The sequence below is a fragment of the Phoca vitulina genome, unplaced genomic scaffold (assembly GCF_004348235.1).
Source record: "Phoca vitulina isolate PV1807 unplaced genomic scaffold, GSC_HSeal_1.0 scaffold27, whole genome shotgun sequence".
Taxonomy (NCBI): Eukaryota; Metazoa; Chordata; class Mammalia; order Carnivora; family Phocidae; genus Phoca; species Phoca vitulina.
In genome coordinates this window covers 15,451,830-15,473,868 of record NW_022589730.1, presented here as the reverse complement: position 1 = coordinate 15,473,868, position 22,039 = coordinate 15,451,830, and the positions used below count along the sequence as shown (strand labels likewise).

Here is a 22,039-nt window from a genome sequence, read left to right as displayed (position 1 = left end):
AGTTTTCAGTAAATATTCAGTATTTTCAGCCTCTTAGTCTGTATTGGTTCTTTGCCTCTGCATGTAATCTTCCTTGAAGCTAATCCATTTTGAGAAAATTATCCCTTAATAATATATGCCCCATTCCTTTCAGTCCAGTTTGTTAATAGAAGAGTCTGTACTCTGTTCTTACACTCCTGCATCTCTCATTCTACTTCTGTTTTCCATATAAGACCCAAAGCATCTGGTAGCTGCTTCAATATTTTACTGGAAATTGGCTCTTCTCATGTTTTCTTGTTTTTTCATCAAAACCTCATTTGTGTTGGCAGTTCCATTCTCAAATGAAATACACTAAATTTCTAGTTGGAGAATTTTCTGAACATTTTTCAGTTCTTTCTTTACTGAAATGACTGACACCTCATTCCTGAAAACTCACTCCTCTCTGGGCGTCAGCTATACCCCCCTGCCTAGTTTCTCTCTTGCCTCTGTGATCATGACTTTGTGTCCTATTCTTTGTTCAGAAACCTCTTAAATATTACTCTTAACAGGGCACCCAGTGCTGGCTTTTTTCCTCTATTTTTTCAAATTCCTTCCTTCACCCTCAAATATCTAGTGAGCTCTTCTTATAGACAAGCTCCATTCTAGGTGCTATAGGGAAGACACTGGATATTAATATTTTAATGATAAGGTGAACAATATATCCTGATGGATCTAAAATGGAATATAAGACAGAGAAATTAGTGGTGACTTCAGAGATTTCATTCTGATCAACTGGAAAGATCCAGTTGTCATCATCTGATGTGGGCAAAGCAGTAAGAGGAGAAATTTTGGGTGGGAAAACTAGGGGTTTAAAAGAGACTTGTGGGGCACCTGGGTGGCTCAATTGGTTAAGCATCCAATTCTTGATTTCAGCTCAGGTTATGATCTCAGGGTTGTGAGACCGAGCCCTGCACCAGGCTCCGTGCTGAATGTGGAGCCTGCTTGAGATTCTCTCTCTCCCTCTGCCCCTCCCTCCACCTCTCTAAAAAAAAAAAAAAAATAGCCTTGTAAGTTTAGGATTTGCTATGGACTGAATATTTTTGTCTGCCTGAAATTCACATGTCAGAGCATTACTGTTGTGGTATTTGAAGAGGGGGCCTTTCAGAGGAGCGTGGAGGTCCCATGACAGGCTGACTGTCCTTATAAAAAGAGGAAGAGAGCTAGTCCCTTCTCTCTTTCTGCCCCGTGATGATACAGCTAGACAGCAGCCATCTGACACCAGGAAGAGGTCTCCTACCAGGAACTGAACTGGCTGGCACATTTATTCCTAGCCTCCAGAACTGTGAGCAATAAATGTTGCTTAGGCCTTGAGTCAGTGGTAATTTGTTATAGTAGCCTGTATTGACTAAGACAGAATTTCTCTTAGAAAGCCAGTGTAGATGTTCAGAAAATAGTCAAAGTGATCTAAGTTGAAGCTACACATTTGGGAGTCTTCAGAATAGTGATAGTATTTAATACTTTTGAGACTGGTCGAAATGACCAAAGGAGTGAGTATAAAGAAGAGAACAGTACAAAGCACTGAGCTCTGGGGGATCCAGCTATTAAGTGTTTAGAGGAGAGAGGAGGAATCTGAAAAGTAATTGAGAAGATGCTTTTGAGGTAGGAGGAAAGCCAAGGATTTGGGTGTTCTGTGAGCCAAATACAGCAAGGCGGGGTGGGGGGGCAGTGACCAAAAAGTTCAAGTGTTTGTTGGTCCAAATAAAATAAGAACAAAACTGATCACCGGATTTCATAATTGCAGGTACCTTGGTCACTTAGCAAGAGCAGCTTTAGTACAGTAATGGGGGTGAAAGCCTCACAGGAATGAGATTGGAGACAGTAGGAGGAAGGACTTGCTGGCTCAAGACATGCTGAGGATTACTCATAAGCTTATCTTCCGCTGTCTGTATACATGCTCATGCCAACCAAATTTATATGTATATCCCAGCCTCCTCTGTGCCTGGATGCTAAGTAGGTTTCTTAAAAAAGCCCACCAAATCCAAATAAATCAGTCTAGCATCCTTGTCTTTCTATTTTGCCCGACAAGAATCATGTGTTCATAGGAGTCAAAACATCTTCTGTCCATACACTTCTGTGGTACATACAAAAAGGCAAAGACATTTGTGTCAGGCTTTATGTGTATGTTCTTTATTCAAAATCTCATGAATTTCATTTGATTTTGGAGTGTGAGTACAAAGTGACTGAAGTTTTGAGTCTCTGTTCCAGAGGAATATGAAATAATGGAAATGTGGAGTAAAAACGAGGAGCCAGACTTGTGTCAATGAACACTTCCGTTTTAGCCCTGTTGTTTAAGGTGAAAATAAGACCCTGATGTGGAAAATGAAGAAGGTTAGAGGTTGGGAAAAGTGAAAATGTGTAGATTTTCTTTCCAATATTGGTAGTAAATAGCTAATAGCTATATAACTAACGGGTAAAAATTACATACAGACCACAAATATCAACATTTTATAAATCATACAGTGTAAATAAAATCACACACACAAAATTACTCTGAAGACTTTCTTTCTTCTTGAATGAAAGAAGTCAGTAAAAATATGAATAATGCATGTTATTTTAAATGAAATCTTCAGGATATTGTGGCATTTATATGAAATCTGCATGCTTTGTTTTGAATGGGGCCATTTTGAAACTTTGGTATTGCAAATGAAACACATTTTGAGGAGGGAACCTTTTTGCAAGTAAAATTTTTAGCTTTAGTGGTTTTTTTCCTCAAATGGAATAATGGCCAAATTTATTGTTACATTTTCATTTTTAATTATAGGCAGTGGTGGCTTGAATTTAACAATGAAATTTCTTTCACTGTTTAAAATGTTAGGTTTAGAAATCAAACCAGAATGGTTTCATTTGCGGCTGAGCCCCATATAAAACCTCACCAAATGGTTCACTGATTGAGTTGCTGAAATTTTCCTCTTGGCTCTCTGTATTTGTGGGGCTTCCAGGTGCCTCTCAGCAGTGAAAGCATCACTAATAATTGTAAACTATGATTATTAATTCCATTAACCTAGGGCCAAATTCAACCACGACTATCACAAATCAAAGCTCCGCCGCCCCCCAAAGTGGCAGCATTAAATTATGCTAGGAATCCTTTATTTGTTCCATGCAAATATAACTTTTGTATGTTCCCTCTCACTAAGTATATTATAAAGTAAATACATTATATTCATTAAATTTTCATATAATATTGAATACATGCAAAGGAGTATTTGCATGTATTTCTAAGTTGTGAAGTATAATATTAAACCGGTTATCCCACACAAGAATTAGAATGTTACCGAAGCCATTGAAACAATGTGTGTTTTCCTACCAACTCCACTCACTATCTCCCCTGATTTTTTGGAAATGTTCCAAATGTCTTTATATTTAAAATAATAAACATAGAGATTTACTCTTACTTACTTCGCTTGTTAGAAATGAGTGAAATACTGAAAACACATTTGAGTGGGTTCCTGCCTCTCCTGCTATGGAAGTGAGGCTATCCAAGTATGTACCACTATTTAACATCTTCTAGAATCTAAACTCTGGTAAGTCTATGAGTGTAACTTGATCGATCATTACAGTGATAGATACCTATAGTGACAAGCTCTATACTAGATCCTTTAAACCAATTATCTAATTTTACATTAATATTTATCATTAACCGTATGATGAGATGATAGATACTAATATCTTCAGACTGTAGATGCTTAGCAAAGTTAAGTGACTTGCCCAAAGTTCTAGAGCTAGTAAATCTGGGATTTGAACCCAATATGCCCTAAGTCCAAACCCTATGCTCTTTCTATTCTCATGCACTTAGCTTTGATCAATATGTGATGGACCAATAACTGAGCATCCAGATGTGAGTGTAAATTCATTATTTGTACTATTTTTCAAGGGTGTACATTTAATATCAGTGCCATCAGCTTAGATAATGTTTCTTTTTGTGCGTGTGTTACCACTTAAATTTGTGGCATAAAGTTTAATGAGTGTCAATCTTTGAAGAAATGGGCTAATTGGTTATTGCATGTTTGGCACACTATCTTTCTTTCTTTCTTTTTTTTTTTTTTTTAAAGATTTTTTATTTATTTATTTGAGAGAGAGAGAATGAGAGAGAGCACATGAGAGGGGGGAGGGTCAGAGGGAGAAGCAGACTCCCTGCCGAGCAGGGAGCCTGATGCGGGACTCGATCCAGGGACTCCAGGATCATGACCTGAGCCGAAGGCAGTCGCTTAACCAACTGAGCCACCCAGGCACCCGACACACTATCTTTCTAATTAGCCTTTTTCAGTATTGAATGTGGCACTGCAAATTTTAAAACAATTAGCATTATTGGTGATAACAAATTATCCTTTTAACAGGTATGCCCATGTATCCAGTATGTTTAAATACATCAATGTATACAAAACAGTCCATCAAAATCAAGGAAATTAAGAAGTGTGATTTAAGAAAAGATACATAGTTAAGCCTAAGGCTGAGATTTTATTGATCATGTTGAGTCTGAAAAAAATAGCGAAACTAGTAAATCTTCATTCATGCATGGGTTTATTCATTTATTTTGCATTTTAAAAATAATAATAATTACCATTTTTGAGTGCCTATATATATTGAACACTATTCTGTGGAACTTTACAACCTTGATCTTATAACTGTGTTTTATCCTTCTAAGATTTCCCTCAGACAGGTATCATTATGTACATTTAACAATGAGAAAACCAACTTCAACAAAATCTTACAGCTAAATAGTGGTGTAACCAGGATTCAATCCTAGCATTCCTTTATGACTGGGAAATGGTACTTGTCTATAGAAGAAGGTTCTTGAAATTTGGGTCAGGGAGATCTGGGACTGGGTTTTAGGGTTTTGGTGCTGCCACTGATTATGTATGTGACATTAAGCAATCTCTCAGAGTCTGCTCAGAAGGTTGGATGAGATGATCTCTAAGATCTGTTCCCAGTGGTACTTTATTTAGTTTGTAGCATACTAAATATTCTGTTCTGTGTATTCCTTGTAACATAAAACAGAAGTCAATTCTTATTCACATGTTATTAAATAATTATTCAAAGATGGTTTTTTAGTAATTTGAAAATATTTAGTTTGGGCAACAGAGACTCTTGAAGCAGGTGGGGGGCATGGGACTACTAAGAGCTTTGGACATCGTGTCTGAGTGTTAGGCTAGCTGCTAAGTGGGCAGAAATCTTGTCCCTGTTCATGCAAGTTATGGTGACCACTATACAACTTTTTAAGTCAACTGCAAGTCTTGAAAATCACTCATTTCACCAATGAAAAATAATTTCTAATATATCTTACACTTACTAATTGAACTTTCTGGTGAAAATTTCAATAAAGGTATCTGATGCTGCTTTCACATCTGGAGTGTATATTCTTTACCAGTATTTGAATTATGCTCCAGATGTATGTTCTTTACCAGCATAATTCAAATACTAACTAATCACCCTTAACAAAATATTAAAGGATAGATGCATGTATCACAGTATTTATGCTGAAGTTTTTAAAAGTAAATTCTCACTTCTTGGCATGGTATTAAAAACTTCTGTCCAAACAAAAATGTTTAATAGCAGCTTTATTCATAATTGCCAAAATTTGGAAGCAACCAAGATGTTCTTCAGTAGATAAATGGATAAACTGTGTTACATCCATACAATTGAATATTATTCAGCACAAAAAGAAGTGAGCTACCAAACCATGAAAAGACATGGAGGAATCTTAAATGCATTTTACTAAGTGAGAGAAGCCAGTCTGAGGTTATATACTGTATGATTCCAACTGTATGACATTCTGGAAAAGACAAAACTTTGGAGACAATAAAAGGATCAGTGGTTGCCAGGGGTTAGGGATGAAGGAGGGATGAATAGGTGGGGCACAGAGGATTTCTGAGGCAGTGAAACTATTCTGTATGATAATGTAATGGTGGATACATATCATTATACAATTGTCAAAACACATAAAATATACAATACCATGAGTGAACTCTAATGTGAACTATGCAGTTTGGGTGGTAATGATATGTCCCTCTGGGAGAATCTTGGTTTTACTGGAGAAAGAGGGAGTAACATAATAGAAGGATGTTTGGAGAACCGGAAAAACTGAGTAAGATGCAGTCTTAGCACTTAAAGAAACTGAAGCCTAATGTTGTGACCTGGGCATATAGAGGAGACTGGTGGGGCAGGCAGGTTCATGACTAACACTCACCCCAACTCTGTAAACAGCCCCAAGAGGGGATGTAGAAGCGAAGACAAAAGAGCCAGATTTCCTTTCCATGGGAGAAGTGGGCTGGTTCTCAACAGACAAAGCAGCATTTGATATGACACTTGAAGGAGACATAGAATAGACAGCCACCACACAAGATGGGGCATGCTTAGAGCTCTCTCTTCCATATCTCCAGTCCCCCGACCTTTGGGTTCTGACTGTTAGAGCAGTCTATGTTTACATCCTCACATTTAGTTTTGCATCAAAATAGAGGAATCATAGTGAATCAAGTACCACCTTTCAGTTGTAAACTTGAACTTCACCATTCTACTTTTAAGTAATGTTTCCACATGAATGCTGAAAAGTTCCTCAGGACTTGTTGCCAATATGTGGAACATTCATATTTGATTTAAGAAATACCTTTGCATGTGATCTCTGCCCATAAGCACTTGAAGACATTGTAAAGTAAAGGATAGTTTGTTTAGTGGTAGCCCTCAGCCTGATATATTTTCTCTCTCTTAATTTTCAAGTACCTGTAAATTGGAAAGTACAGATTTTATTGCTTAGTAGCTAAATCTGTGGGATGATTTTGGAAGAAAACAATATTCACTTTCCAAAGTGTAGTTGTGGAAGGCTGATTTGTGTTACGATGTCCTCAGGGGATTCAGGTAGCGCCTTCCTTCCTGCTCGTCATGTATCAGTATCACAGGCTCCCTTATTTTAGATTTTACAAGTATGGCATGGATATATGTGTGCTATAGATTTGGTTTGTAAAGTTAGAACCCTTGGCAATGACTACTTAAACTCCAGTGCAGCAAATAAGCAATAAATCAACAGCCAGTCACTTCCATGTGAAGAGTAAAAGAACTCTGCTGAGTGTGTAGTTCTTTAGAGATCGGAAGCCGGACCTCTCAGGGCAGCACCCCCTTTTCTGAACATTTCAGCAGATGCTGGGTCCCTGGTTAAAGGAATGAAAAGGCCTTATTCTCTGATTTTATTAATGATGGTTGGAAATAGTTTCGTATCAGGAAGTTCAGCTTGACATGTTAACTTAAATTGTCCAGAATACTTTAATTCCTATAACTACTATCTCCCTCTACCACAAACTGAATTGCCTTTGTGGAATATCAGAGTGTTTGCATGGGAAAATTAATCTCTTTGTCTTTGAGAAACAGACATAGATTTATGGCTCAGAATCTTGGAGTTTTGGTTTTTTTTTTTTTAAGCTGTTTTTCTCTCAACAAGAGCTTCATTTCTATGTCTGCACAGGGAGAATGAACACATTTTATTACTTAAAATTTCAGTTCATTGTTTTAATGAACAAGCATCTATTCATCAATATTTCCCCCCAAATGCTACAATCAAATTTCTACATTTCAGTGTTATATAGTGTAATATAAGAAGCCACTTATTAGCATATATTTAATGATTCTGTGATTTCTATGTTCCTAAAACAAGCAAAGTGTCAAATCATTGTGAATAACAAGAAACATTGTTATGCTTTTAATAAGAGCTTTTTTCTTGTCTATAAATTCATAGTGCCTACAACCTCTAAATGCATAAACACTGTACAGCCAAAAAGTAGCATGACATTAGACATGTACAGAGACTGGGCATTTTTTTCATATCAAAACATCATAAACTTAAATTTACACAATAGATATTCTCAACTCATGCCTTACACAGAAGAAGAAGCTGTTGTCGAAACACATTGTTCAGGTTGTGTGAGAATGAAGAAGTCTCACATGCACGTTTTTAGTATCTCCTCTGTCCCCATTTAATATCTGCTAGACAAATCACAGAGACCGCCCAGGGGATAGCAACAGATGATCTCTTTGAAGGTTTTTCTCAGTTCTTGGCTCCGGAGTGCATAAATTAGAGGGTCGATGATGGAATTACACATGATCAGGATGAGATACAAGTTAAAGTGAGACATGAAACACACACAGTATGGATTCTGGGGACAAGAGATGTAGAATATTAAGTGGAGGAAGAATGGGGCCCAGCAGACAACAAAGACCCCAATTAATATGGTCAAGGTAATCGCACCCTTCATGTTGGCACCTTGGCGGATGGTGCCAGTGCGTGGGAGGACAGCGATTCTCTTAATGTGCAGTCTGGCCATGAGGAACATGTGGACGTAGAGAGAAGCCATGAGAGCCAGCATGGTGAAGAACATGGTGATGAGGCAGATGATAACAGCACTGCTGTCCGAGTAAATGATGAACAGAATGCCCGAAACCGTGCAAGCTGCCCAGATACAACTTATGATGATCCCAACCCGCCTAACCGTCATGATGTTATGGTACTGGAGAGCATAAAAGATAGTAAAGTACCTGTCCACTGCAATTGAAAGCAGGCTGCAAATCGATGCAAGCAAGGAGCTACAGATCACCGAGTCAATGACATTATCAATATTCACTGTGAAACTCTGTGCGTCCGTATCAGTACTGTTTAACAGGGTGATGACAATGGTTTCTGAGCCGTTCGAAACGCTCACCAACATGTCAGCCACAGCCAGGCTACAGATGAAAAAGTACATGGGTGAATGCAGATTCTTGTTCTTGGCTATTGCCACAATCACCAGGATATTCTCCAACAAGCTGATGACCCCCAGAGTCACAAACACCTCAGGAGAGACAAAGAGTTGCTCATAGCACCCTCCATCAGAGTAGCCTTTTCCAAGGGACTCACTGGCATTGGCGTGCTGTCGGTAGGTGCTGAGGTTCCAGAAGTGGAGAGAAGTGTGCATCCCGTGGTGGATAGTGGAGTTCATCCTGCACCAAGTGGATGCAGATCCCCACGGCACTGATTCGATCTCTTGGGTCAGGTAGCCTCAATGATTTTGTCCACGTCTTTGATGCTCCGAAAGTTCTGAGGCTAAAACTGGCATGCCAGTTGTAAGTAAATGTCACATGCTCCAAAGCCTGGAGATGGAGCTTTTCCTGTCTTCCAGGTGCAGCTCTGATCCCCTTCACTTTAGAAGCTTAGGCTTCCAAAATGCTCATTCTCCGTTCAAAGAGTTTGTTCTTTGCTTTTTTGTCCTCACTCCCACCTTAACTTTAGTCTTAACGCATTCAGTCAGGTCTTTTCAAAATAATTCTCCTAGTAGCTGCTGTGCCACTGGGACCCGAATCTGTGGGCACGTGTTCACGTCAGCTGTTAGTTCCCAGCCTGAAGCGTTGCTTTGAGTGTTAGTAGCTGCTGCTGATTTTATGGTGTGTGAAGGAAAAAAAATGTTCAGAGTGGCTCCTCCTCCGCTTCCTCCTGACCAATCCAAACGCGCTGGACGTCTGTGAGACACGGGGATGTTCCAGAGATACAAATTGCAGGGCAACACCGATTCAGATGCAGAAGCATGTGGAACTGGGAAGCTAGCAGGATGAGAGAGACTGGATTTTCCTTGTCAAGTTTTCAAGGGAAACAACTTGGTCCCTAGAGGCCATTCTTTGATATCACTACAAGCCAGGCACCCCAGGTTTATTCCTGCTTCAAAGAGAGGTGTGTGTGTGTGTGTGTGTGTGTGTGTGTGTGTGTGCGCGCGCGCGCGTATGTTCCTGAAATAGATACACTGCCTTTTTGGTCAGGATATTGAATTTGTTTACTCTCAGTTGCTTTGAATTAAGAATCCAGGAAATGATGCTTCAATTTAAAATACCTGAAACACAGGGAGAATATTTGATAGTACAGGTACACTATGCTCTGAATGGGAGAACTGATGTAAATAGCTACAGTTTATCAAAGGGTTCAAGACGGGGTTCATTTTTTATGCACTAATACCTGATATTTCTCCATTACAGAGTTTCTGTTATCATGGCTGGGGAAGTTTTATTTTCATTCATGATATTTAATAACACCATATGGTGTTAATATAAACTATATTTACTCTGAGCTCAAAAGGAAAAAGATCAATAAATAAGCAAAAGTCAGTTTTTAAGCTTTATTGAGATATGACTGATATAACAAAATATTATACATATTTAATGTATACATTTTAATGAGTTTGGACATATGCCTCTACCCATGATACTATGGTCACAGTCAAGGTCCTAAACATATTCACCACCTCCAAAAGTTCCTTGTGAGCTTGTGTGTGTGTTTTTTGTTTGTCTGTTTTATTTGTTTTGTGGTAAGAACACTTAACATGAGATCTATCCTCTTAACATATTTTAAAGTGTACGATACCATATTACTAACTATAGGCACCATGTTGTGCAGTAGACAACTAGAACTTACTCTTCTAGCATAACTGAAGCTTTATATCCATTGGGCAGCAGTTCTTGACTACGGTCTTAGCAATGATTTCTTGGATTTAACACCAAAATTTTAGGCAACAAAACCAAAAATAGACAGGTGGGATTATGTCAAACTAAAAAGCTTCTGAACAGCAAAGGAAATATCACAGAGTGAAAAGAGAGCCTACAGAATGGGAGAAAGTGTTTGCAAACCTTCTATCTGATAGAGATTAATATTCAAAATTTGTAAGAATCTCTTACAACTGAATAGCAAAAAAATAAAAACAAAAACCAACTAACCAGCCAAACAAAAACAACTCTTTAAAAATGGGCAAAGACAGAATCACACCTATAAATACAGAAAACAAACTGATGGTTGGTAGAGGGAAGGGGGAAGGAGAAATGGGTAAAATGGGTGAAGGGGAGTGGGAGATAATAGGCTTTCAGTTATGGAATGAATAAGTCGTGGGAATGAAAGGCACAGCCTAGAGAATATAGTCAATGATACTGTAATAGCATTGTATGGTGACATATGGCAGCTACACTTGTGGTGAGCATAGCGTAATGTATAGAGATGTTGAATCACTGTGTTGTATATCTGAAACCAATATAACATTGTGTGTCAACTATACTCAAATAAATTTTAAAAATAAAGTAAAAATAGAACAAAATAAAATAAAATAAAAATGGGCAAAGGCCTTGAATAGACATTTATCCAAAGAAGATATACAAATGGCCACCAGGTATATGAAAAGGTGCTCAACAATTTAATTATCAGGAAAATGCCGATCAAAACCACAATGAGATATCACCTCACCCCTGTTAGGATGGCTACCATCAAAAAACAAAACAAAACAAGAAAAACCCAAAAGATAACAAATGTTGGTGAGGATGTGAAGGAATTGGAAACTTTTTTTTTTTTCAGCAATCTACCCCTGTAACTGAAAGTTTTGTCAATTAAATGCACACGTACCTTAGCAACTTCACTTCTTCTAGCTGAGACCGGTAAATGCTAGTTATTAAGAGTTTCTGAATGTTTTGTTTAAGCTAAGTTTGAAAGATGCTGGCCAAGTTACAAATTAATTAAGCTTCAGGTTATAAAATTTTATATAATGTCCTTTTCTTGCTATGACTATTGTTGGTTTTAGCTCTGTATGGTTTGTGGCTACTGATAATAGGGAAAATAAGAAAGAATTATTCCAGGGTTCATTTGAAGTTCTCAGTTATTTAGGTAAGGGCTTTATCTTCTGTCCGTTTTGTAACCGAGAAAATGCTATTATCATTCCTGAGTACTGAGCTAAATCAGTATCTTCCAGCCATCCCTAGAATTCAGCGGGGTCTTGTGACTGAGTTCTAGCTAATGCAATATGGGTTGAAGTGATGCGCATTAATGCTAGCTCCCCTATGATCCTACACTTTTTTTTATCATTGATATATAGCTGCAGAATGTCTGTGGCGTCTCATATTGTAGATGGCAGAACTACATCATGGAAGGAGCCTACGTCTCTGAATAACTGCACAGAGCAGAACTCACTCCTCCAGATCCCCCCACAACCTAGCCCACCAACTATTGGGAACTGTGATTTGAATAAGCAATAAATATCACCGTTGTTAAAGCTGCTGAAATATTGGTGTTATCTATTACAACAGCTAGCATTAATTACCTTGACTTTAAAACTTTATTGGAGCTGTTTATAAGGAACAAACCCACATTACATGGAAATCATTTCTTTCATTTGTTTGGGATTTATGTGAAGAGTGAATTACCTGATAAGCATCAGATAGTCAACTCTGTATAATCTTTTTCCTGAGTCAGCTCTTGATTTTGTGCTACTTACTTCTGCTAGTGGTATCATTGTTCCATTTGCTTGGCTCAAAATTCAGAGAAGCTTTGATTTGTCCATCTTTCTCAAAAATCACCATGTGCAATCACTTGTAAAATACCTTCCATTCCATCAGTGTGTCTGACTCCTCTTTTTCTCTTTACCAGACTCACTTCTCACTGTTTGCCTTCATGGAAACCTGACTGTAGTCAAACCCACATGCTAAGTGGCACCCACACTAGGGATTTTCCCATGAGTTTACTCTACTCCCACTGCATGGAATGCTCTTCCCCTGTATTTGTAAATGCACTGTCCTTACTTTGTAAAACTTAATTATATGTATTGTGTAATTTATATAGAATTATATAATAGCTAAAAATTAGTGATCAAAAACAAAACCCACTTTCTTTCAGCTTTTTTTTTTTTTTTTAAGATTTTGTTTATTTATTTGAGAGAGGAAAAGAGTGAGCAGGGAGAGCAGCAGAGGGGGAGGGAGAGGGAGAGAGAATCTGAAGCAGACTCCGTGCTGAGCGCAGAGCCCCACACGGGGCACAGTCTCATGACTATGAGATCACTACCTGAGCTGAAACCAAGAGTTGGATACTTAACCGACTGAGCCACCCAGGAGCCCCTCTTTTAGCTTTTTACAAAAAAAAATTTTTATTTAGAGACCATGATCACACTGAAATCTCAGAAAAAACCATATACAGTTAATATCTCAAATTTAATTATTTGGTGCATATTTATAAAACCTTGATTGTATGGTAAATCATGCTGAACGATGACATTTTGTCACCTCCAAAGAGGCATTTTAATTGCCTGCCATAGTTTCATTCTCTATGAGCCAGAAGAAATACAGCCAGCAATGTAAGAAACATCAATGGTGTTTTTGAAAATGTATTGCAGAGTTCTTTTTTTAATACACACAAAATTGAGTTAGATCATAATAGATTTCTCTTATGAGTGAAATCCTTGTTTTATATTTAATAACAATAAATATGAAACATTACCAAAGAAAAGTATTTATCAAACTGTGCTAGATGGACTACCATTTTTAGGAGACGTTAATGTTTTTTCTACTGCAAAATAAAAGGGAAGATTCCAAGGTCAAGTAATTTTGGAAAATACTGCAAACTCACTGCCTTCTTGAAGTTTCAGAATTTACTTTAGCATATAAAGTTTATGAAATTTCTTACTAGAGAAAAATTCAACACAGCTTCATCCACTTATTTTCTCAACTTATTTGAATGTAGAACCTACCTTCTTCCACTTTTATTTTTCAAGTACCTATTATACTCAATTCAGCTATCATGCTCATTTTGAAAACACATATTTGCCCTAAACTCAACTGATGTATCAGGGAACATTTTGAGCACAACAAGAAATTTTTGTTTTTGCACTGTTTATACAACGGAAACAATAGGTGAATATGGCAAACTGTACCTAGGTGAACCAGGATACACGGGACACATGCAACACACACACTCAAATATTTACCACTGCCTCAGCTCCCTGCGTACGTGATGAAGCACAGCACTCCTCACGTAGTATTAGTTTCTTGTGAGATTTCCGATAATCCCTCTACCACTTTGAAATAACTCTGAGCTGTAACCCTTTTGAATCTCACTTCCTCAAGGGAACTGCAGGTCTTTTTCTTGGTAAAGCTCCATATTTCTTGTAGGCTTATGTAATTTTAACATGTGTAAAGCTGCTCTGCTCTTTTTATTAGGTTCCTCTCTCTCTCTTTTATCTAATGTATCCCTGTTGTGTATCTAACTGCATTTTTTCCCATAAACCCTAGTTGTTGTTTTGTAGGATTTTGCACAGCACTCTGAGTTTTAGATTACATATATCACATTACAGCGGGGCTAAATGTAACATGAATTCTGAGCACAGGGTAATGTATGGAAGTGTTGAACCACAATATTGTACACCTGAAACCAATATTACACTGTATGTTAACTAACTGGAATTTAAATAAAAACTTAAAAAAAGTAAATGTAACATGTGTTGGAATATACAGTTTGGGAAACATTCACGTAGAACAAATTATTCTGACTACAAAATTCGTATTTGAAAGTGTTTGTTACCATATGTACCATGAAATAGAATCTTTATTTATAATAACATATCTCTTATGTCTATTGGCTGATGTGTATACGTCTTCCAGATTATGTAACTGCTTTCTGTACATAGAATGTCCTAGTAAAATCAATATACAATTTTTATACTATAGATAGATAGATGTTATTATTTTAGGGAATAGAGTGTACAAGAATAACTGAATACTTAATGTGAACATTTTATTGCCTGTTATAAAATAAAAAATAATATTTTTTAGGTTATGATATTTATCATATATTTTAAGAGTTCTATGAATATTACATGGACTGAAATACATTTTTTGGTTGAAATCTGTGTTCTTTATTGTTTATTATTATTATTATTTAAAGATTTATTTATTTATTTTAGAGAGAGAGAGAGCAGTGGGGAGGGAAGAGGGAGAGGGAGAGAGAGTTACAAGCAGACTCCTCGATGAGTGTGGAGCCCATCACAGGGCTCGATCTCATGACCCTGAGATCATGACCTGAGCTGAAACCAAGAGACACTTAACCAACTGCACCACCCAGGTGCCCCTGTTTATTATTATTTTTAACAGAAAACAAGTGTAGTTTTCTATTGCGTCAATTTAAATATATCAGTTTCCAAACCTTTCAAAATTAGACAACACTAAAATAATATAGTAACTTTCATTAAAATACTTTTACTCCTAACACAACATTATTAAAATGTTATTCTTTATAAAACTGGTACTATGAAACCTAAATCAGTCTCAAAATAGTAGAAATTTTTCTTTTAAAAAATCACTCTCATTTGGCTGATAGCAATAGCCTCTGTATCGTTTTCCTGCCTTTCCTTAAACCTCTTTCCAGTTTGCTTAATTTGCCTTCCTTCTAGCAACCAATATTTTACTGAGCACCTACTGTTTTCCGAATATAGAGGCAAATAAGGCATGGGACCTGCCATCTAGGGACTTTGGTGGAGATACAATCTAAATGGATAGACTTAATTGTAAGTTAATAATTCCTACGTATTGTGACCAGTGGTATATTAATAGTAATTAGTAGAAATAATCTGTGCTTGGGTTGGTCTTGTTCATTGGAGGTGTTTTATTGAGATGAGAATTGGAGGAAGATAGGATTTAGCTGGGTGAAAGGTGGAGAGGGCAAGAATTCTAGGTAGATGGAGTAACTTCTGCAAAATCAGGAAGTGAGAAATAACATTGCACATTTGGGGAATGGCAAATACTTTGGCATGGCCAGAGCACACAAAGGTCAGGCACAGAAATGAGTCTGGAGATGTTAGCAAGGGCTCATCTGGGGCTTTGCATGTCACACCCAGGGATTAGGACTTTACTTCCTTGGCCTCTACGACGATACTTACAAATCTTAAATGAATCCCCCATCACCTTCAGGATAAAGAGTTTCAAGACTGAAGGAATAACATAATAAAATTTGGGAATAGCTCAGAGTGGAATTATGAAGTGTAAAGGTGGGGAGTTAAGATAATACTGGATAACTACTAAGATGCTATTATAGAAGCCCAAGTAAGAGTCTGTGAAGACCTGAGGCAAACCAGTAACAGTTTTGGGGCAGATAAGACTACTCTGATCAGTCATGAATGGAATGAGGACAAGCAAGAAATCTTTAATGCCCTCCATTTTTTGGCTCCAGTGGATAGGTGGGCGTGGGTGCCATTAATCTGGTTGGTAGGTGGATTGGCTCTCTCGATTTCCATTTGAGCCTCCTTCAGTTTAGAGTTCAGAAAGCTAAAATCTGTATTGCCCAGTCCCTTTGTCATCTGCGTTCTATATGTGAATCGGTTTTTCCTGGTTAGATATATTCATAACAGTTTTGGAAAGCATAAGTGGGACAAAAATCACCTTCCCAGAGCCCTAGCAGGATCTGACGGAGGTGAATTTTGGCATCAGGTGGCAGGTCACCCCCTTTGTGAATCAGGGAGAGCAGGAGTAGCAACTATCTCCTGATCTATGGATCGCAGCTCCAGTGGTGTGAAATTGGAAGGAAGTAGAATGGTGGAGGGCCCATGGCCATTCCAAAATTTTTGTGAGCACCTTTTTCCTGTATTAAGTCCCCATCTAGCTGATATACTGAGAGTGTGTCTGTTTTCCGCACTGAATTAGGATTGTTCTACCTGGTTAAGGAATAATGAAGAAGGAATCCTCTTATGAGACAAAATTTACAATTCAGTTGTTAAAATTTTGAATTTGAAGTGCTTTTGAGACATCTAAATAGAGATACCCACTTAGCAAAGATGAGTACGGAGCCCAGAAGAATAATTTAGTACAGAGACACGTATTTTGGCTGCAGTAGATATAGGCTGTACTGGAAGCTGTCGGCTCCTACCAGGAACGGGGAGAAGAGAGGACCGTGAACAGTATCACAGGGAACACATGTACATATGAGGCAAATGTAAGAAATGTAGGCAAAAGAGACTGTTAGTCTGGGGCTTCTGGGAAGAGGGCACCAAGGTAGGACTAAATGTGTAGATTTTACTGAGCAATGACTGAGAGGGAAAAGAAAATGGGGAGAGAGCCAGAAAAAGCTGTCCAATCACAATGCAAGCCTGACCTTGAGTGAGGAGAGAGGGAAGAAGGGCTGGGTGAAAGCATCTGCTATGAAGTCTGAGGAAGGTTGGCAAGACCTGCTGGGTAACCCTCATGCTAACGCTGCCCTTCAGAAGTATCCTGTGTCTCCCAGCGGTGGGCCTGATTTAGTGTCCCTGCTGCGCACAGTTATTGCAGGAAGCAGCCTGCGGGCAGCGTGATCTCGGAGCAAATGTGGCAGTGGATTTCGGAGGGCAGCTGCTGGGGCCCGCGGTCAGGTAAGCTCCCTATAGTTGGAGGTCTGCAGGTGCGCTCTTGTGGCTGCCATGGGGCCTGAAGAGCCCCCGCAGTGGCAGAAGGAGGCCCGGGGGAGAGTCACTGGACTATCAGAGAATAATGGGTTTAAAGGAGAGAAAGTGGCCACAGGTGCAAAGCCAGCAGAGCCATCCAGTGAGATCAGGATTTGTTCTTTTTTTTCCTGAATGAGTGTAGTTCTTTTTGGACTCTGTTTTATTCACATATCTTTACTGATCAAAAAATGTGACATGAAAACATAAATATATAATTCCTATCAGATCAGTAAATTCTCAGTAATTCTAAGAATACTTTCAAATAACATATGGCTAATTAGGTCAATCATAGTAACTTTATATTTGTGTGTATGTGTAAACATTTTTAAGCGTATGTGGCAATTTCCTCTCTGTAAGGTTGCAATAGTAATTTCAAAGGTTACTGTGAGAAATAAGTGATTTAACATATATGACTAATGTCCTGCCCAGACTAAATGCTATATAAGCATTAGTTATATTTATTTTGCATTTTTCCAACTTAAGATTTTTGCAGCTCTGTAGTCTACCTGGGGATTGTATAGTCTGCAGAATGCACCATTTTTGCACACTGATCATGCTTTCAGTTTTTAAAGACACTCCCTTTTTTTTTTTTTTTAAGAGAGGAAGAGTGGGGAGAGGGGAGGAGGGAGGAGGGAGAGGGAGAGAGAGAATCTCAAGCAGACTCCCTGCTGAGTGTGGAGCCTGACTAAGGGCTCAATCTCACAACCCTGAGATCAGGACCTGCGTGGAAATCAAGAGTCGGTAGCCCAACCAACTGAGCCACCCAGGTGCCCCTAAAGACACTTTAGTTACAAAATTTGATTTCTTATTTGTGTGGGCACTGAAAACAATGCCTCTTTGTGTGCAAACACTTCATGTATCTATTTTCGGCACAGCAGCAGTTGAGAGTGGTATTGTTTAATGGTTTCATGCTCAATAACATGTAGGTTACAGTTATACACCCAAGTGGGCTCATTTTCTTACATATAAATGGAGACCTGGAGGTTTGCTGCATGGTAGTAATCAAAATCTGTAGAAGACTCTTCCTTTACAAGAAACCTGATGTGGTCTTTGTACTAGTGGGTCATTTGGGAAAATCTCATTTTTGCTTTTCAGTGGATTTTCCTTAAATTGGGGTGTAGGAGGAAAATAGGAGGTTACTTAAAATCTTTTCTTGCCTTGCTGGGGAGCTAGGAAGTGCCTTGTTCATTAAGCCTTCACTAATAAATATTCTAAAAACCTAATATTCTAAATACCTACTAGGTATTTACCCCAAAGATACAAATGTAGTGATCCGAAGGGGTACATGCACCCTGATGTTTATAGCAGCAATGTCCACATAGCCAAACTATGGAAAGAGCCAAGATGTCCACTGACATATGAATGGATAAAGAAGATGTGGTATATATATACAATGGAATATTATGCAGCTACCAAAAGGAATGAAATCTTGCCATTTGCAATGATGTGAATGGAACTGGAGGGTATTATGCTGAGCGAAATAAGTCAATCAGAGAAAGACATGTATCATATGACCTCACTGATATGAGGAATTCTTAATTTCAGGAAACAAACAGAGGGTTGCTGGAGTGGTGGGGGGTGGGAGGGATGGGGGTGCTGGGTGATAGACATTGGGAAGGGTATGTGCTATGGTGAGCGCTGTGAATTGTGTAAGACTGTTGAATCACAGACCTGTACCTCTGAAACAAATAATACATTATATGTTAAAAAAAAAAAAAAAAAAGAAGAAGAAGAAGAAGATAGCAGGAAGGGAAAAATGAAGTGGGGGAAATCGGAGGGGGAGATGAACCATGAGAGACCATGGACTCTGAGAAACAGGTCTTCTAGAGGGGAGGGGGTGGGGGGATGGGTAAGCCTGGTGATGGGTATTAAAGAGGGCATATACTGAATGGAGCACTGGGTGTTATATGCAAACAATGAATCATGGAACACTACATCAAAAACTAATGATGTAATGTATGGTGATTAACATAACATAATTAAAAAAAAAGAAGATGTGGCATATACATACAATGGAATATTATTCAGCCATAAAAAAGAAAGAAATCTTGCCATTTGCAACAGCCAGAGAGTATAATGCTAAGCAAAATAAGTCAGAGAAAGAGCATATAATTTCACTCATATGTGGAATTTAAGAAACAAAACAAATGAGCAAAGGAAAAAAAAAAGACAAACCAAGAAACGGACTCTTAACTATAGAGAATAAACTGATGGTTACCAGAGGGGAAGTGGGGACGGGGGATGGAGAAAATAGGTGATGGGGATTAAAAAGCATACTTATCATGATGAAAATAAATAAATAAATAAAAACCTAATATTTATTAGAGTTATAGTTTTCTATGGGTAGTCAATATAGTCTCAGAAAATTTCATATAATTTCATTTTCTGATTAAATTTTGTTTCTGAATTGATTCTGAATTTTAAATGCTTTTAAATTAAAAGAAGCTTCTACCTTTCCCTGCCCCAACTTTTCTGTTAATAAATAATCTGTTCAGATATTATAGGTGACCTTCTACTTAAAAAAAACTGTAGCAAACAAATTTGTAATAAAATTTGGCATTCCTCCATTTCTGATTTTGTAAAAAAATCATTAAAATTTCATAAATAACTTTAAGAATATATAAAGTGTCTTCTCTCCTTTGAGCAGAAATTAATCATGTGAAACAAAGACAAAGGGGATTTCAGGGACAACTTCATCAATGGTAGAGTTAAGAAACAGCATGGAGTGTAAGGGACATGAATCATATAAGGATTATTTGGAATATAAAATAAGAGTCAGGTATGGTAAGGAAAGAGGGGAAGTAGGTTGGCAGAAATCTGATCATGGAAGACCTTTTAAGGTCTGAAGATGTTTGAATTTATTCTATAAAGGTATGATTTAAGATGAAGGTGTTGGATGCTAGGTTGGTAAAGAGAACTAGGGCATTGGTAATAGGATTGGACATAAGAGGACACTTCATATAAATATCAAGTTAATGAACTTTGCAATATGATTTGGATATGAAGAATGAGGAGAGGGAGGAGTCAGGGATTAAAGCAGGTTTCTATCTTGGTCTGCTGGGTGGTTGGAGGTGCCATCGTCCTACAAGGGTAAGAGTCAATTGAGAAAAGATGAATAATTCCGTTTTGGACATGATTAGTTGGATGTATCTATGGGTCCTCCCTAAGAGATATAAAAGTCCATAAGCTAGCTAATTATGTGTCTAGCTAGAGGTGAAGTCTGGAATGTACATTTGGGAGCCAATAGAGTAGTGATTTAACCCAGTAGATGATCTAAATTGAGAGAGAATTAGTGTGCAGATAATAAAAGCAGGTGATTCATTTGGCTGCCAGAATGTTGACTGGGTCAAGGATATCCTGATATGTCAATCAGTTGTTACAACTTATTTTGGAGACATTAGGGCAACCAAAAAGTTTCCCACATCGGTGTACAGCAGGCCATTATCATGGCGATTTATGCTTCAAATTTCCTGAGGTTCAAAACACAACAACATGCCTAGAGTATGTTCCAGCATATATAGCTATTTGAATTAGACTTCAAGGTTGCACCCTAGCTTGCAAACTCAAGGGTGATCTTGAATAACCTTTTTTTAAACCAGGTTTTTCATTCTTATACATCTATTAGTCTAACATATTTATTTCATATTCTATATGTATTGTGTTCACTGCCTTGATGCCTTGAGTTTTTGTCACTAAAGGTGCCATCATTTTGCATATTGATAGGATTATTTGCATGTTGATTATGATTATTAGCGAATGAACTATGGAAAAATTAAGAAATTATTTCTGAACAATTCAATGGTAGTCAACTGTGTATGAAGTTCTTATACAGAAGAATTTCTGTATAAGTGAATCAATAATATTGAATTATTTTGGATTTTAACATTACGTAAGATATTTTAGTAAGTGTTGGGCATTTGGACTCTAGTTAATAGAAAACACCTTTTCTTAAACTCTCTGTAAGAGGAAGTACACTGTTTTCATTCTTTGCCTTACTCTTCTGTGGTTCACTAACAGCCCCTTTGGTATTGAACAAAAGAAATCCTGTTTTTTTTAGATTAGTGCCTCAAATTTAATTGTTCTTTTCAAATGTGATAAACCCACAATTTTCCAAAGCAAGCGCATCACTCTATTTATAGATTTTCTGTCTAGTTCAATCAGTAGAATACAGTCTAACCTAGATGATTCTAACACTAGACTCAAGACCCTTTAATAAGATTAATAACAGATTTTAGGTCTCTGGCAATTAAATAATATCCTTTGGCTTCAGTGGTTCCTCACACTTCTCCAGTAAACAGTGCCACTCAATGTGAATTCTGTTGCTCTAGGATATGACTCTCAGTTACCTTTAAAGTTTTAGAACTTTAGAAACATATTACTCTGTAACTTGGATTTATGGTTATTTAGGTTGGAGAAGTTTCCATACCTAAGATTATAATACTAAACAAGTTTTGCCTCTTTCAAAACAAAGGATATATTGAAGGTTTATGTAGCTATTAATATTTTAAGCTCTGCACACTCATTGGATATAAAATCACTGAAGGGTTTTTGACAAGAACAAAAAAAAAAAAAATGCGTGGATAACTTCCAAGCTATTTTTCTATGATAGCTCAATAGTGCTAGCCTTCAAGGTTGCATCGCATTTTTTACATATGTATAATTGGAAAGACTGAATTTCCTCTAAAAATTAAACTTGGTCACACACAGCCTAATGGATTGCTTCTAAGCAGCCTTGTTACCCTCACAATCCTGGTTTGGTATCTTATTCTCCATATGCTATAGCCTTTGCCTCTATTTGGGATCTA

At 37.7% G+C, this 22,039-nt stretch overlaps 1 protein-coding gene across 1 annotated transcript; it reads right to left on the bottom strand.

The window, feature by feature from the left end:
- Window positions 1-7,521: 7,521 nt before the first annotated feature.
- Window positions 7,522-9,385, bottom strand: MC4R (melanocortin 4 receptor). The gene has a single exon (XM_032422744.1). It carries the CDS (start codon window positions 8,973-8,975, stop codon window positions 7,977-7,979), a length of 999 nt encoding a protein of 332 aa, XP_032278635.1. The 5' UTR covers window positions 8,976-9,385; the 3' UTR covers window positions 7,522-7,976.
- Between the last annotated feature and the right edge of the window lie 12,654 nt (window positions 9,386-22,039).